Source organism: Homalodisca vitripennis, chromosome 1 (assembly GCF_021130785.1).
Source record: "Homalodisca vitripennis isolate AUS2020 chromosome 1, UT_GWSS_2.1, whole genome shotgun sequence".
NCBI lineage: Eukaryota > Metazoa > Arthropoda > Insecta > Hemiptera > Cicadellidae > Homalodisca > Homalodisca vitripennis.
Window position 1 is genome coordinate 58,879,799 of NC_060207.1, and position 16,031 is coordinate 58,895,829.

At 34.2% G+C, this 16,031-nt stretch overlaps 1 protein-coding gene across 1 annotated transcript; it reads right to left on the reverse strand.

The window, feature by feature from the left end:
• Positions 1-875: 875 nt before the first annotated feature.
• Positions 876-12,877, reverse strand: LOC124362362 (translation initiation factor eIF-2B subunit epsilon). Its single transcript, XM_046816801.1, has 7 exons — positions 12,477-12,877; positions 5,926-6,050; positions 5,552-5,725; positions 3,675-3,846; positions 3,298-3,542; positions 1,746-1,859; positions 876-1,143 (listed from the first exon to the last, which is right to left on the reverse strand). Exons 1-7 carry the CDS (start codon positions 12,597-12,599, stop codon positions 891-893), a joined length of 1,206 nt encoding a protein of 401 aa, XP_046672757.1. The 5' UTR covers positions 12,600-12,877; the 3' UTR covers positions 876-890.
• Positions 12,878-16,031: the final 3,154 nt, after the last annotated feature.

The window sequence follows — 16,031 nt, forward strand, 5'->3', positions numbered from 1 at the left end:
CATAACGTTTGTATTCCAGCGTCATATTCCTCCGCCGCCAGCCGATTGAAATACGTAGTCACGCCTTCTTTAAGTTCTTCATCGCTGTCAAATCTTTTTCCCGCCAAAAACTCTTTAAGTTTTGTAAAGAGATGAAAATCTGAAGGGGCCAAGTCCGGGCTATACGGTGGATGGTCGAAAATTTCCCAATTGAATTGCTGCAGAAGTTGTTGTGTTATCCCCGCTGCATGAGGCCTTGGTTTTGTGCTCATCTGTAAGCATGCAAGGGACCCACCTTGCACAAATTTTTGAATAATGCAGATGGTCTTTGACAATTTCATGAACAATTGTTCGAGAAACATTAGGGAAATATTCACAGATGTCATCAATTGTGACGCGCCGATCGTTCCTCACGAATTCGTCTACTGACCTCAGCAGTTGATCTGTAATGACAGATGGCTCCCTGAACGCTCATCGTCATGTGTGTTCGCTCTCCCCAAGTTGAAATTACGACACCAGCGCCGAACAGATGACTCTTCCATCACATTGTCTCCATACACTTCCTTTAATTGGCGATGAATATCACAAGGTCGAACGTTTCTTGCGTTGAGAAATTTTATTACAGCCCTCACTTCACAACTGGCGGAGTTTTCAATTTTTTTAAACATTATGAACTGCCACAGAAACAACACAGGCAATGCTAGCGTCACGGAACTTGTAACAGAGAAGGCAGACAAGCCACTGAAGCGATCTGACCTTGACCGGCGGCTACTCGCGTCGTCAGCGCCTCACGCGGCGGAAACTGGTACTACTTCTGGATGGCCCTCGTATTTTATATAACAAAACATTCTAGATGTCAATTACCATATTATACAATTTGTTTAAAAAACTTATAAACCAGTGTATCAGTATTAAAAAACCGATATACATGTATATCGATAACAAACATTAAAACTTGTTCTATATAACAATATTTCTAAGAATAACTTCATATATCGGGCAGTACATACCTGAATGGTGACATTATCCATGATGTAGGAACTATCAATGGTGACGTTGTTTCCAATACGGCAATTCCTCCCAACAACTGATTTTGTAATAAACGAGTTTTGTCCCACAGATGTACCCCTAGCCAACACTACATCCTCCTCCAGTTTACAATCCCTATCAAAGCAAATAAACATTACCTAAAATTACGGAAGTACAAGTTTAGATTTTTTAAATCAAGCATGACTCGAGTTGTGTAAAAATGTTCAAAATTCAGTGACTAATTAAACTACCTAGAGTTAAAAGTACTTTTCAATCTTTTCTATTATGTATTAGTACTATTTAGTCTGACAAAATACTTTACTGAATGTTTCTGAGTATTGATTTGCAATATTTAATATTCCTGTTTTACACTATGTACACTAATCATGTTTTATCTTTATATGGGGCAAATCAGGTTTGAATTTGGTTTCTTAATTGGATACAATTCTGGATTTTTATAATTCTTTCACAATATTTTCCACATTCTGTTTTCCAAATGCGTTTCTGAAGAAAGAAAGAGATGATAAATTGTCAAAGTAAAAATGGTAAAACAATTTTAGAAACCCTGGCAATAGGTCATCAACATGCAAGTTATGTTCAAACTAGTTTTATAACTGAAATCTAATTTTAAATTTGGAATATTTAAATATCAAAGTAAATCCTCTCTCATCATCGACCAAATTATTGGCTGGGGCTTAGAGGAATAAATCAATACATAAGAGAAATGAACCACTTACTGGGATTGACTGATATCAGGCTGGATATAAATATTGTTCCGTCTGAAGAGATACGGGTCATGTCTGAACATGTCTGGAACCAGCGGATATGTCCAACGGTGAATCACATCATGTCTGTAATAATCAGTTACTTTGATAAAACCAATATTTTCACAATAAAATCATAACTCGTTTTGAGATGGAAAAAAAGAACTGTCAAAAAAACTTTGAAATAAAACAAGCTCTGGTATGTCACAATGACAGCTCATGAAATCTCTTTTTCTTCTACACCTTATACATAATAATTTGAGTTTTTACACTAATTATTCATCCAAAATTAAAAAAAAAAACCAAGACACAGCAATAATTACATATTTGTTACTAAAACAACTTATCAGGCAACTTTTCACAAGGAAAAGTAAGCACATCTGAGAACCAGACTGATGGGCTTTATTTCACCAAAAAACATGAACTAAAGTTCAGAATGAGTAACATTTATCTTAGCAATCCAACAATTTTTTAGATGTTGCTCTATTTTAATTATGAATATATTGACAAGTTTTTATTTGGTTGGACACAATTTAGATCACCTCATTTTTTACAAAAGGATGGTGAGGCGTATATTTTTAATGTTAGTTTAATACATTTTATATTTCTAACACATATTAATATAACAAGTTAACCCATTGCGGATCACTGACGAGCTGGGCTCGTCACGCAGCAGCCGGGCCTAACGGCGGCACGGTGACGAGCTTAGGTCGCAAAAGCGGTCTGCTTTTAAATTTCCCTCCAAATAGTGCTGTTAATGTCTGATAGATCGGGCGATCGTCTTCACTTGTGTACTAAGAGTGTTTAACAACGGTCTACGTTTAGAGTTTTCAAAAGTTTTATAAATAACCTACAGATCGCAGTTGTATGTCGAAGTTGAAAAATCATTCATATGAGTTTACTCTCTGCTTTTTAGCGCTTCTGATTGGGTGTTTTCCTCAGTTGTTATTATAATACTTTTGAGGTTAGTGACACAACTAAATGACGCAGACGTACATGTTGGTGGGTTTAGTCTAGACAATGGCCCGGATGTTGCAATTGATTCGCCCGAGCCGCTTTATTTAGACTATGATTCAGACATCATCCCTGCCACGCCGTAACCTTGCTCTCGTGTTATCGTTCCTACATCACGGATACCCCAGCAGGCCCATGTTCCATCTGAATGAATACCTTTGCAGCTGAATTTTCTAGTATACAATAGCGAGCGATACGATGTGGCGCACCATTGCTGTTCGTGCGGCCGCTGACCGTGAATTAATTCACGCCCGCGCGCCAAAATAATACGATCCGCAATGGGTTAATGGCAGAAAAGCAAAGGATAGCAGTTAATCTAACAAGAAAATTCTACTACGACATATGGAAGCAATATAATTTTTGTATATGGAAGAAAAAACAAAAAGCTATTTGTAATAGACAGCTATGTTGCTAGTGTGTACAAATGAGTAAACAAGTGAGACAACATGATAATAATTAACTATGATTTGTTTAAAACCTGCACTACCAGGAGATACTGGTTGACACGTACGTGATGTACTGGTAGTGAGCCCAAGAGGTAACAGTAGCCGCATACTCCTTGCTGGGCAACATGTAGCAATACAGTGAGTTGGTTACCACCTCTTCCTGGACTAGCAGCCCTCGCACAAGGTCATCCTTTGTCTGGTAGTCAAAGTTGTCCGAGAACAGAGGGGGGATGGCCACAGAACAAATACACACATCTGTGTCCCGCAGATCACTGCGTAAGTCTATCTCCGCAGTCTCCAGCACTGTTTCCTGCCACAAATACCACTTCATAAAGGTACTGATGGTTTCAAAACTATTTGGTACATTAAGCACACATAAAACATTTAACTTTTTGTTACACTGAAAATCCAGTTAGATAGTATTTAATCACATCACACTCACCATAGGAATATCTATTTTTCCTTGACTCCTTGATTTCTTACTGTAGAGTAAGATCCTACTTGTTTTTGAGTCAAGCGCAACTGTGAAATCATCCTCTGGTGCTTTCCACCTTCTTCCACATTCTTTAAAAATTAAAGTCATCACAGCACCTTTGTCAGCTTTTTGGATGCGTCTGTTAAAAACAAACACAAATTAATACAATACAACTTTACTATAGTTATTATTGAAGATATGAACAAGCAGGCTATTAAGTAGCTGTATTGAGTACTATCTGATAATTTATGTATATTTGATGAACCAGTTGTACAGGTAACTATCTTGACTTTAGCCCCATAAACGCACAATTAAGATAAGAGGTGCAAATAATGCTTAGAGAGGATTTAGAAATCCACTATACAATGTATAAAAAGAAATGTTTTGATCTACTGTCTGCATTAAAAGCAACAGTAATCACCACAGCCCGATACTAAGTTGCTACTGGTCCATAAAAGTGGTTTATTTGATTAAACGTCTTTTCATTTGTGCACTGCTCTGCACTGTATTCTGTATTCAGTTATAAACATCTTTTGTTCTAGTAGTAACCTCTTTAAGAATCTAAATCCGTTTAAGACATTCTTTTTCATCACTACCTCTTGATGTGCATTTTGCTGTTTAACAGCATAAAGTTTATGTATACTTAAATTTGTTTATATTGCATGTGTTTGACAGTACATTTATACCATTATTTTTGGACAAGGAAGACATAGTTTGAGACTAGTTAAATACTAGTGTATACACAGAAACAAAAATATATCCTATGAGTAATATTACGATATCTCAGACCACGAACACACACAGTGCTCACACTATAAGAACACAGTACAAAATAAATTGCATTTAAGAGTCTATAATCAACAGAAGCATTTTATGGCATTGGTTTTCCAAGTTAATACCTTTGAAACATTTGACTTTGTCTGTATTTATCTGTTTTGAATATCAAATTTTATTATTTTTTTTTTTCATTTATATTCAGTAAATTGTAAGTTTCAGTAGCAGTTTTTTCTAGTTTAAATTGAAATTTCACAATAATTCGTTGTTCTATTGTTACACTAACCATTTTATCTGGCAAACAAACAAAACAACAAGAAAGTGAATGTAAGCTCTCACTAAATGGTGTTACACAAGCGAGACTAGCTGCATACTAAAGAGAAAGGTTCTCACTAAACAGCTGTTAATTAATCACTGTTGACAAATACCTCTTTGATCCAAAAAGCGTCAGTCTTGTTATTAATAGCTACACCTCATATACTTCCTCACCATAAAATTTTTTCGATATTTATTGTTGAGATATGATCAACATGGATTCTACAATTTAGAATTTATTCCAATTCAACAGAAAATGTGACAATATTCTATACTAATGAATATACATAATAATGAACTGTAAGTCAATAGTAAACGTTAAATGAAGAATTTTGGGTTTGTCTCATGCACAAGGGTATTAAATTTCAAGTAACTTAAGCAAAGTAAAATAAATTTCTTTCAGTAAAAAAAAATGAATAAATATAGCCCTATATTCCCAATTTTTACACACAAACTTAATTTAAAAAAGTAAACATTATATAAATTTTCGTAAATGTTTAGGATACAACAAAATTAACATGGACATACAATTAACATCTCCATTAATGTTGGAGATGCACCACTAGTGGCCCATGCCAGCTATTGAGTCAGAAATGGCTCTTGTCATTTTGAACGTATTAATTGCAAATGCAACATTAGATGTCTATATTAATTACCTCAGCATTGGTTTTACTGATTTCACATATGATTATATGTATTCCAGACTTGATGTTTTACAAGTCAAATCAACCAATTAAAAGTATCAGAGAACCTACTTATGTCTTTCCAGAGCAGGCATGAGCTGCAAATTGCTGACAAGATTGCCTGTGAGCAGGATGAAGTCACTGCGGATCAACGCCTTGGTATCCAAGTCTCTCATAGCATCCCCCAGCGACCGGCATCCTTCGGACACAACTATATTGATCGCCAGCCCAGGCCATCTCTCCTCCCTGTGATATTATAAATTGTTATTTAAAAGGTTGTTTTTTACAAAATCTATATTAGATATTAATTTTTTTAATCAGTTCTATATAAATATATTTACAAATTTTATAAAATACTGCAACAAATCATGAATTAAATTCTTATGTACAAATTTTACCAAGGGTCTCATTACAAAAATATATATACATATACATTTTCAGTTTACCTTATGAAATCTCGGACTTGTTCAGCAAATGAAGAACAAAATATTATCGTCTCCTGAACTCCTGATAAAAAGAGGCATTCCAGAGTGTACTCTAATAATGGTCGATTCACTAATGGAATGAGGCTCTGAAAAATAGAAAAAAACAATTATTTAATTGTTAAGTTACTGTCAAACACATGCAATATAAAAAAATTTAAGTATACATAAACTTTATGCTGTTAAACAGCAAAATGCACATCAAGAGGTAGTGATGAAAAAGAATGTCTTAAACGGATTTAGATTCTTAAAGAGGTTACTACTAGAACAAAAGATGTTTATAACTGAATACAGAATACAGTGCAGAGCAGTGCACAAATGAAAAGACATTTAATCAAATAAACCACTTTTATGGACCAGTAGCAACTTAGTATCGGGCTGTGGTGATTACTGTTGCTTTTAATGCAGACAGTAGATCAAAACATTTCTTTTTATACATTGTATAGTGGATTTCTAAATCCTCTCTAAGCATTATTTGCACCTCTTATCTTATATTTGAAATGGAATGATAGTTTAATATGATATTTAATTTAACATTAAAGCCATGCTACATTAAATATGCTACGATTAATTTAGAATGCAAATAACTTTGTTGGAGTTTATCCATCATACTCACAGTAAGCTTCTAGAGCCTATAATAAATATGATGCTTCAACTGATTTTTATAGACATAGGATAATTTTAAATAGTCATTTGTTATGTCAGTTAAAATTTACAATAAGTTAGTAACCTTAATGGCTAAATAATCTATCAATAATATTAAATCTAAATTTTATAACTGATTTCTAGCTGTCTTTTTATTCACTGGATGAGTTTTTCAATGTGTCCGACATAAATTTGTAGTATCTAGTATTTATGTGATGTACTAAAAGTAGGAATCATATTTTGAAATTAATTTAATGAATCAACCACAATCTTTAAATACATTTTCTTGAAGATAAGTAATGATGTCAAGTATGTTTATTTTACATCATCAAATTATGTTAAAGTATATTTTAAATGTTATATCTTAAAGTATGTTTATTTTATTTACTAATTCTTGTATAGTCTCAAGAGCATTTTGACTTAGTTTCAACTGACTGTATTATCAACTTTGTTAATAACTTGTAAGAGTTCATATGGCAAATAAAGATTATTTATTTATTTAGTAGTAATTTCCTTATCATATAGCAAACTGAACCCTGTATCTTTACTTTCTGTTCAGACTTTGGTATAATATTTGTTAGCCAACAATGTAATATTTTCTTGGCAATAAATGCTTCAAATGTACAATGTCGAGTAACTGAGAAAACTTTGACATGAGTTAATCTGCAATGTAGAAACTGTGTTCAGATCTAGAAATTTGATCTATTAGCCTATCTGATAGGCACTATCTTGAAAAAAATGTATGTGAGAACTAAATAAATAAGTAAAAATAACAAAATGTATTTTTGACAAAACTTACTTTTATGCAAAGCATAAGTAATTTCTACCTGTTAGGTCACAATAACACCATTTGAATTCTTACAATGTACAGTATATGTTAATGTTAAAAATTGTATTTACTATTAACACATACGCTACCAGAGGGTACTGTACTGGTATATGACGATACTCATATTATAAGACGTTAAGCCAAATGGAAGCCAAAGTGTTAATATTTTAGGCTATACTATAAGTAGAGTAATTGGTATTTGAAAAACTCAGTTTATAACAATTACTTTAAACTGTAACTCTAGAAAAGTAACTATTTATTGAAATTTTTTTAATTATAGCATCTCTTTTATTTCTACCCCAATAATCTAAAGTGCATAGAAAAGCTAGTTTCAGTTACACAGTCAAAACAAAAAAGAAATTAGCATAAGACACAATTTTGAATTCTATTTCCCCATATTCACAAATAATATTAATTAGCTGATCTATCATGGTCACGTTAATGTAAATTGATACCAACTATTCATGCAACTGGTGTTGCACAGCTTATGCAATATTTTTTGCTTTTTTTATTACTTTTAGTGCACACAATTAAAATATTCAGATGTAAGACCAGTTTAAAAAAAGAGGCTAGGCACGACCCTAATAATTATAGACCACTATTAGTTTACCCAGTATATCTAAGGTATTTGAAAAAATAGAACATAAGCACTTATGTTAGTATCTAGAGAGTAATTGGTATATGTATATACCAGTAATGGATTTATATGTAAAAATCAGTATGGCTTTCACTCTGGTCAGCAAAATTGAGGCTGCATCATAATGATTAAACAAATCCTTGGTACCCTGAACGGGTCACAGTGTTGCTGGTGTCTTCTGTGACCTCTGTAGTTGGGCCATTAGTGAGGCCTTCGGTGAGCCTTTGTCATTTTTATTTAATTAATATTGCTATCCCAGTGACATTTATGATTCAGTGCTAATGTTTCCGATCGTAGATACACCAAACTCACTTCAGGTGCCGCCGTCTCCGATCATAGACCTTAGGCCATTGTTGCAATGTACAATGTACTTACAGTATACAATATACTTAATTTGCCTAAAGCATTCGAACTGGAACATTGACATTTTCATAGCGTGTTGTTAGTAACTTGACATTGTTATAGTTAAGTGAGGAACTAAATACAGTAGGGTTCCAAAAACTCAGCACTTGATAACCCAGCATAAATCGGGTCTGGATAACTCGGTCAAACCCTGGCAGGGTGAAAATACCCCTTGTGCAGACTCGTCCAAGTTCCCACATTCCTTTGTCTCGCTCTCCCACTCCTCCACTACGTGTCCAGTGCCGGTGGCTCAGCCGTTTTCAACCTTCAGCTAGTCAGTCGATTTGATAGCCACATTGTGTAACTCAATGTGAGTGACATCACATCTTGTAATTGATCAGAGCTGTTTCAAAGTTAGTGCATATACTTACTGTTCCTTCATGATCTTCTTGATGAGGCAGCAAAACGCATAGTGCAGTGCAGAAAACAACAGGACCTACGCATTTCTTTAAGAAATGTAGCCAGTTTTTGCAGTTAATTTTCATTATAGACAGCTTTATGCCTTCATAAAGTACGTACTTTTTCTTTGTTTAAGGGTATTTGGATAGTTTATTCTCTGTAAGTAAATAATACAAACAATTACATTACTGTAATTTTCTTTATTACCCCCATTCCCAATAACCTTACATTTTTACACACTTAGCCACCCTTCGGTCCACACTAGGCAGTTTTCGGAACTCTACTGTAGCGTAATTTTCAGTAACTGTGGAGTACGTTTGTTTAGTGTTACATTATACTGTGTGTACACAATGTAGTTTGCAATGGAAGGGCCAAGTACAATTACAGATAAGGAATTGCAAAGCATTTTGTTTTAACTTATAACCAAGTGTGTGCACTAGCCTGCTCTGATAAGGCCCTTTTAACACGTTCAATGCGGTTGCGGTAGATCTACTGCACGGCTGCCTCGCGCCAGGCGCGCATGACGTAGATCTACTGCACAGCGCCATTGTTTAGAAACCCAGTCAGTGTGCTCTCAGCACTCGTCGTGTATGGTTGTCCGTTTTGCCGCTCGTGGGGATATACTTTTCCCGCGTTTTTGTGGTCGCCGTTCTCAGTTAGCGTTTTGTGGTTAGTTTTTAGACTACTTCAAATTTTACCGTTTTTGTTGTGTGTTTAGTGTTATTCTTATAATACAATAGACATGGATTTGCCTCCTGGAACTAGTGGAATCCAGAATAGACGTCAGTTTGTGGCTAATAGTGATTCTGATTATGAAGACGACCCTGGTGTCCCTGGTTATGCTCCGGACCTCGACGATGAACAATACGAGACTGATGAGTCAGAGGTCGAAGACCCAGACTATGACGTAAGACCACCACAATGGAGTCCTCAAACTATAGGTATGAAAGATGTACCGTTTACAAAAGAGGAAAAGTTTTTAGTCCCTTTGCCTAATGAGATTACCCCAATCAATTTTTTCTTGTTGCTGGTGGATGTGATTTTTTTGGAGGGCATTGTGGCTACTACGAATAGATACGCGTTGGAGTTATTCTGTGGACCTACTACAACCCCAGGCTCACAAATCCATAAATGGAAAGACATTACCGTGGAGGATCTCAAATGTTTTATTGGCCTATTGCTGCACATGGGAATATTACAATTACCCCGAATACAAGACTATTGGAAAACTTGTAAGCTGTTTTCAACGTGCTTCCCCAAATTCATGGCCAGGGACAAATTCATGCTTATTTTGCGATGCATTAATTTTGAAAGGTACCCTAACCCAAACAACAGAGCTTCTAAAGTACAGTTTCTAATTGACTACTTCAACAATAAAATGGACTCAATTTATTATCCTCAAAAAAATTTGTGCATTGACGAGGGAATGGTTTTATGGAGGGGACGGTTGTACTTTAGGCAATATATAAAAGGGAAACGCCATAAGTACGGCATCAAACTGTACAGTTTGTGTGACCCCCATGGCCTAATACTTCGTTTTTTTATGTATTGCGGAGTTTTAGATGATTACGGTGGTAAGGGGCATGCAGCCAATGTTGTATTGAAGCTGATGCAAGGGAAACTCAATTGTGGCCACAGTTTATTTATGGATAATTATTATAATAGTTTTACTCTTGCCTCAAGCCTGCTCCGTAGGAATACATATTGCACTGGAACTCTTCGGCTGGACAGAAAATACGTATCTCCTGAAGTCAAATCGGCAACCCTGAAAAAGGGTGAAACCATCGCCCGCTACGCCGAAAGTGTTGTTGTCGCCAAATGGAAAGACAAACGCGTTGTCTCTTACATATCCACTGAATTTGAAAATGACATGGTGAATTCAATTAATCGAGGTGGTTTGGAGAGACTAAAACCACTACCAATTGTTCAATACAACCATTTTATGAAAGGCGTGGACCGCAGTGACCAAATGATGTCATATTATCCTTGCGAAAGGAAAACACTGCGGTGGTATAAAAAGATTTTTGTCCACGTAATTCAGATGATGTTAGTGAATGCACACTATCTCTATAACGAAGTTCGCACATCAAGTGGAGAAAACAAAATGCCATTGTACGACTTCCGTCTGGAGGTTATTGACAAGCTACTCCCGGACGTTCCCGAGCCTCCTCGACCTCTGAAGCGCCGCCGCGTCCCCCATGTACCCTCACGGATTACAGAAAAAGTGGCTTGTGGAAAGAGAAGTAAACAAAAGAGGTGCAGAGTTTGCTATGCAAATGGCAGAAAGAAATACGTGATGTGGCAGTGTTTAGAATGTGATGGACAGCCTGGGTTGTGTGTCCCACATTGTTTTGACCAATTCCATGACTAATGAAGCGTACCTTGGGGAGGATGGTTGGGTTGTAAATAGTAGTTTTTAGTGTTTTTTATCAATATATTTTTAGTTATACTAAGTGATTTGTTCCCAGTATTATTATAAACAATCGTTAGTGGTCTGTTTTTCAAAAACAATAAGGAAAACGGTGCGCGCTTCGAAGAGAGACTGGCCCCAGGAGCGTGTGCGGTAGATCTACTGCACGTTTTCAAAATGGCGAAATTCGGCTCTTTTGGTGTTTGATGACCTTTCTGTACCAACCCGTGTCACAACAACTAAATTGGTAAGTGAATACTAATAAAAAAAAAATTAGCCTCTAGCAACATACATTACTTAATTTTTAGCAGCGAACGTGTTAAAAAGAAAATTCACAGGATGGTGAGAGATAAATTGTAGTTTAAAACTATGTAAGGATTTAATTCAGTAAACTGGAACTTTTGAGATAATCAAAACTTTTTGCTGTTTCCGGTAGAAAACCCGTCTTTTTTAACACAACTGCGGCTGACGCCTTACGGCACTGAACAGTAGGGAGAGTAGGTGATCTTATTCAGTATAGAGCCGCATTGAAGGTGTTAACTGCTAGTGTTGCTGTCTTATAGACTAGTAAACTACCATAATCTTTACTGTAAGCCTGTGATAAAATTATCATTTATGTGTTATGAACTATTATTATAAAGCAGAGTACGGTAAGTGGACCCGGTTTTTATATCGCTTATTACAATTAGGCTATTGTTACTTTACCAGAACTATCAATCGATATCATCATATCTAAGTTAAAATACTAAATTAAAGTCATATGTTTCAAATTAATAGAAATAGCTTAAACAATTATGTACTGTCATAAATAATGAAGGAACCATAACCATTAATCAAACGATTATATTAAGATTGGTGAAAAGGAAAATGACATTTAAATAATAAAGAAAATGTAACAACAAAACAAACATCTTGAAACTGAGAAAGACACAGTAAATCATCTTTTAGTGTTTTGTATAGTATTCTAAAAGTTAACTATCTTTTTTTATTTAAAAGCAGTTACTTTTACAAATTGTGTTTAGAGTATGAAATTGTGTATACAGCTGGTGCAGATGATTTAGTTCAAATTAATTACTATTGATTGATTATAATAATTAATATAATTTGATATTGCTGATATAAAAAAATAAACAGGTCCACTTTACATACTCTAACCTTATTATAAATAACTTAGCTTAAATTAGGAAACTTACTGAAGGCATATGTTCACAAAAGGGACTTAGTTTTTGAGAAAATGTGTCAACAATTATGACAGCTTGTAAAATATTTTCATTGTCTAAAGTGTCAAGCCCAGATTTTCCTCTACTATTATACATTTTTGTAACTCTTAACACGCTTATGGCACAGATAATGAACACAAACTATATTCCTATTTTATAACAAACAAAATATAGTCAACAAGACTTTGAAACCTTGACCCTCACTCACACGTTAACACATCTAGTCAATTATTTAGTAAGGTTATATCCTCTACAATCACAACACATTATCTTTCAGCGATTGGCGATTAGGTTATGTTATTCAATTTCAACAGGCAGGCTATAAAACTATCCATGTTGATTTTGTTGTTACAAAGATGGCGGAAGATAGTTTATTAGCTATGCCTAGCCTAATGTATGTAGTGCCGCTTAGATTCTGATTCTTTTTTCTCTCTCTTTTTTAAGCCTCAGCTACAGCTATGTAGGCTTCGATGTTCACTGGTTTATCTCGTGTCTATACATGATTGGCCCTCCCCGGGATTTGAACCCGTGATCTCTCAGTTAGAGAGCCGAGACTATAACCATTAGTCTACGGAGGAGGACGATTCTGATTCTACCGTATATAATAGTTTGGTGGTTGGGGCTGCTAACATTTGAGAATAAAGATTTTTTTAGATTCAATAAGCAATGGTCATAGTGGTATATAAAATATTAATTTCAAATCCAACGTAATAGTACGTATTATTTACGTACACTAAAAGTTAGTAGATAACATTCCTACAACTGAAAGTTGGACATACAAAAAAGTGAACTGTCTTGTATAGTATCTCCATGACAAAGATAAACACTGTGGTTACATTGAGTCATTTTTGTGTCATTTTCACAAAGCTTTTCCTTAGAATCTTAAAACATATATTTTGACAAAATACTTAATCTATGTCACTGCTATAATATATAAATAGATATTTTTATTGATTTTTAACTATTTATATGCAATGGATTTCGTCACAACAGCATGCAATTACAATTTTAAAGTTAAAACAGATCAAGAAATACATTCAAATGTATACATTATACATAGACAATGATCAATCAATCATGCAGTAAACGCATGGTTAAAAAGTTAAAATATAAGTTAAAAAGTTAAGTAGAGTAACAATGTAAAAAAAAAAACAAAAACAAAACACGCAACCTAGAGCAAGGCATTCTTTTTAGTAGGTACTTGGAAATATGATACTTTTAAAATGGTAACATGGGCAAAATATGATCGAAATAAGCTATAGTATATGTAAAAAAAATTAAAATACACATACAACTTATAACTCCTCATACTAGTGTCAGAACTGTAAAATTCAACGAGTTTGTAAAAAGGGTCTTTCAATAAGCCAGCCATGCTTGACATTCTTACACTGTTTACAGGATGATGACCTATTAGAATACAAAATAAACGTGCCTTGGTTACTGTTAACAATATTAATATGAAGAGCGACAACTATATAAATTATAGTTGTACATTTTTTAAAGAATTTCAAAGATAGGACTTTTTTTAGATATGTTTGTAAAACATATAAATAAGGCAGTTTTATGATTATTAATAATTTTAATAATAGCCGTACAGTTGGGTTCTGTTATATTATGACTTTAAACTACATAAACATTGTTTATGCGTTTGAGCAATCGTAATCCAAAGCCGTGGACAAATAGTAGTACATACCCGTTGTAGCTCAGGTTGACGGTAGTGTTGTGCTCATTGAATCAAATTGAGGCTATTAGTCATGGGAGATCTACTAGTGATGACCCTTATTCTGTTCTAAGTTTTTCAGAAACAGAACTACAAATTTATACCACTTCGTGCATATAAATAAATAAATATATATCCCGGCGGAGCAAGTACTTTTTGTGATTCAATGTTTATTGAAATTAAATAAGGCTATTGCCATTTATACAAATTTAATTAAATATATATATACATAGGCATATTTATAAAAGTTTTTCTCATTTTAAGGATCTTTGATGCGCAAAGAGAAAAACATACAAATGTTTAGAATAACATCAAAAACATCTGTTTTCTGTTTTCACTGGGTATTTATTCGCCATTCCCCTTGTCTTTTATACGAGCTCCTCCCGTTTGTCTTCAATGGGGTGGGGTGATCGTGACAGGCGGAGAGAAAAAGTGGGGATGAGAGGGGCCCTCCTGCCAACTAGAGATAGCCCGCGTATTAGAATAGTGGAATAAGCAGTCCGCGCGTTCTCGCTCTGTACTACTCTGAATTTAATAGAGCCTGGTGGTGTAATATGTATATGTATGTATATGTATAAATGTAATATATATATTACATTTTCAAAAGCTGGGATGCTGCAGGATGCAGCGCAATTAAATTTATTTCATTGAACCGTGATTTTACAACGTAATTAATGGCAGGCAATTACTCTTGTCCTACATACAAATAAACCAATACAACGGAGTATCGAAATACCAAAAAACTACACTAGAGGCAATGGCCACTACTGCGCAGATACCAGTTAAGGTAAGTCCAATCACTTTATGACCAGTTTTTAATTAAAACCACTATTTATTGTTTAGTAGTAACATTTAAATTGAATTAAATTTAAAACAAGTAATAGTAGCTCAAAACTATGCCACGGAAAATTCTGTCAAATTTATCGAATTTATGTTTTAGGAAGAAGAGTGTAACAGGCAACCAGGTAATAGCAATATTACCAAACAAAGGAAGTTATGTTTCCACGAAGAAGAAAAAAAAATCCTCGCAGAGAAGCCTCACAGAGGAGAAAAAGTTGGAGATTTGCCTGGACTTAAGCCTTCTGAGTAACAATGGCAGACTTCAATAAATTGTATAAAATTGTGTATAATTGTATCATAAATCTGTACAGTTAATATAATATAATTAGGATAATTTTGTATTTATTAATTATGTCACGTGCTATGTTAGGTATTTAAGTCAGGTAGTTGTCATTGATTTTGTCATATTTCTATAATTATGTTTTTTGGTTAAGTAATTATTAATTTATTTACTACAAATTAAGGACTCCACATTATAATATGTTGCTTTTGTCCTATTAATTTGAATATATTCCAATATCACAAAAAGATAACTGGATATGGTTATAATTTATATTTTATGGCATTTTATGTATACTGAATTAGCTTTAGACTTTGAAAAATTATATAATGTGTTTTTTATTCAAATTTGTTTTATTAAAGCTTAGTTTAAATGGGTAGATTTATCGTATTTGAATTTATTTGTTAATTTCATTTGCTTGAGTGTTGTTTTCTTTTTGTTTTTCTAAGAAAGTTGGAGCCTCTACACAGGCAGTTCCTTGCCTTTTGAGGTCCTATTTTGTTTTCTTGAATTTTGTTTATTGATGTACCCTAGCTGTATTAAAATAAAAAAAGACATGTTCATATTTCCTTTAATAAAAAGTAACATTGTTTTATTTTTATTCTCATGTCAATTGTGTCTACAACTAAGGAGCAATGTTTGTGTTTGTGCTTAAGGTATAAATGATGTTTATATAATTTTACTATTG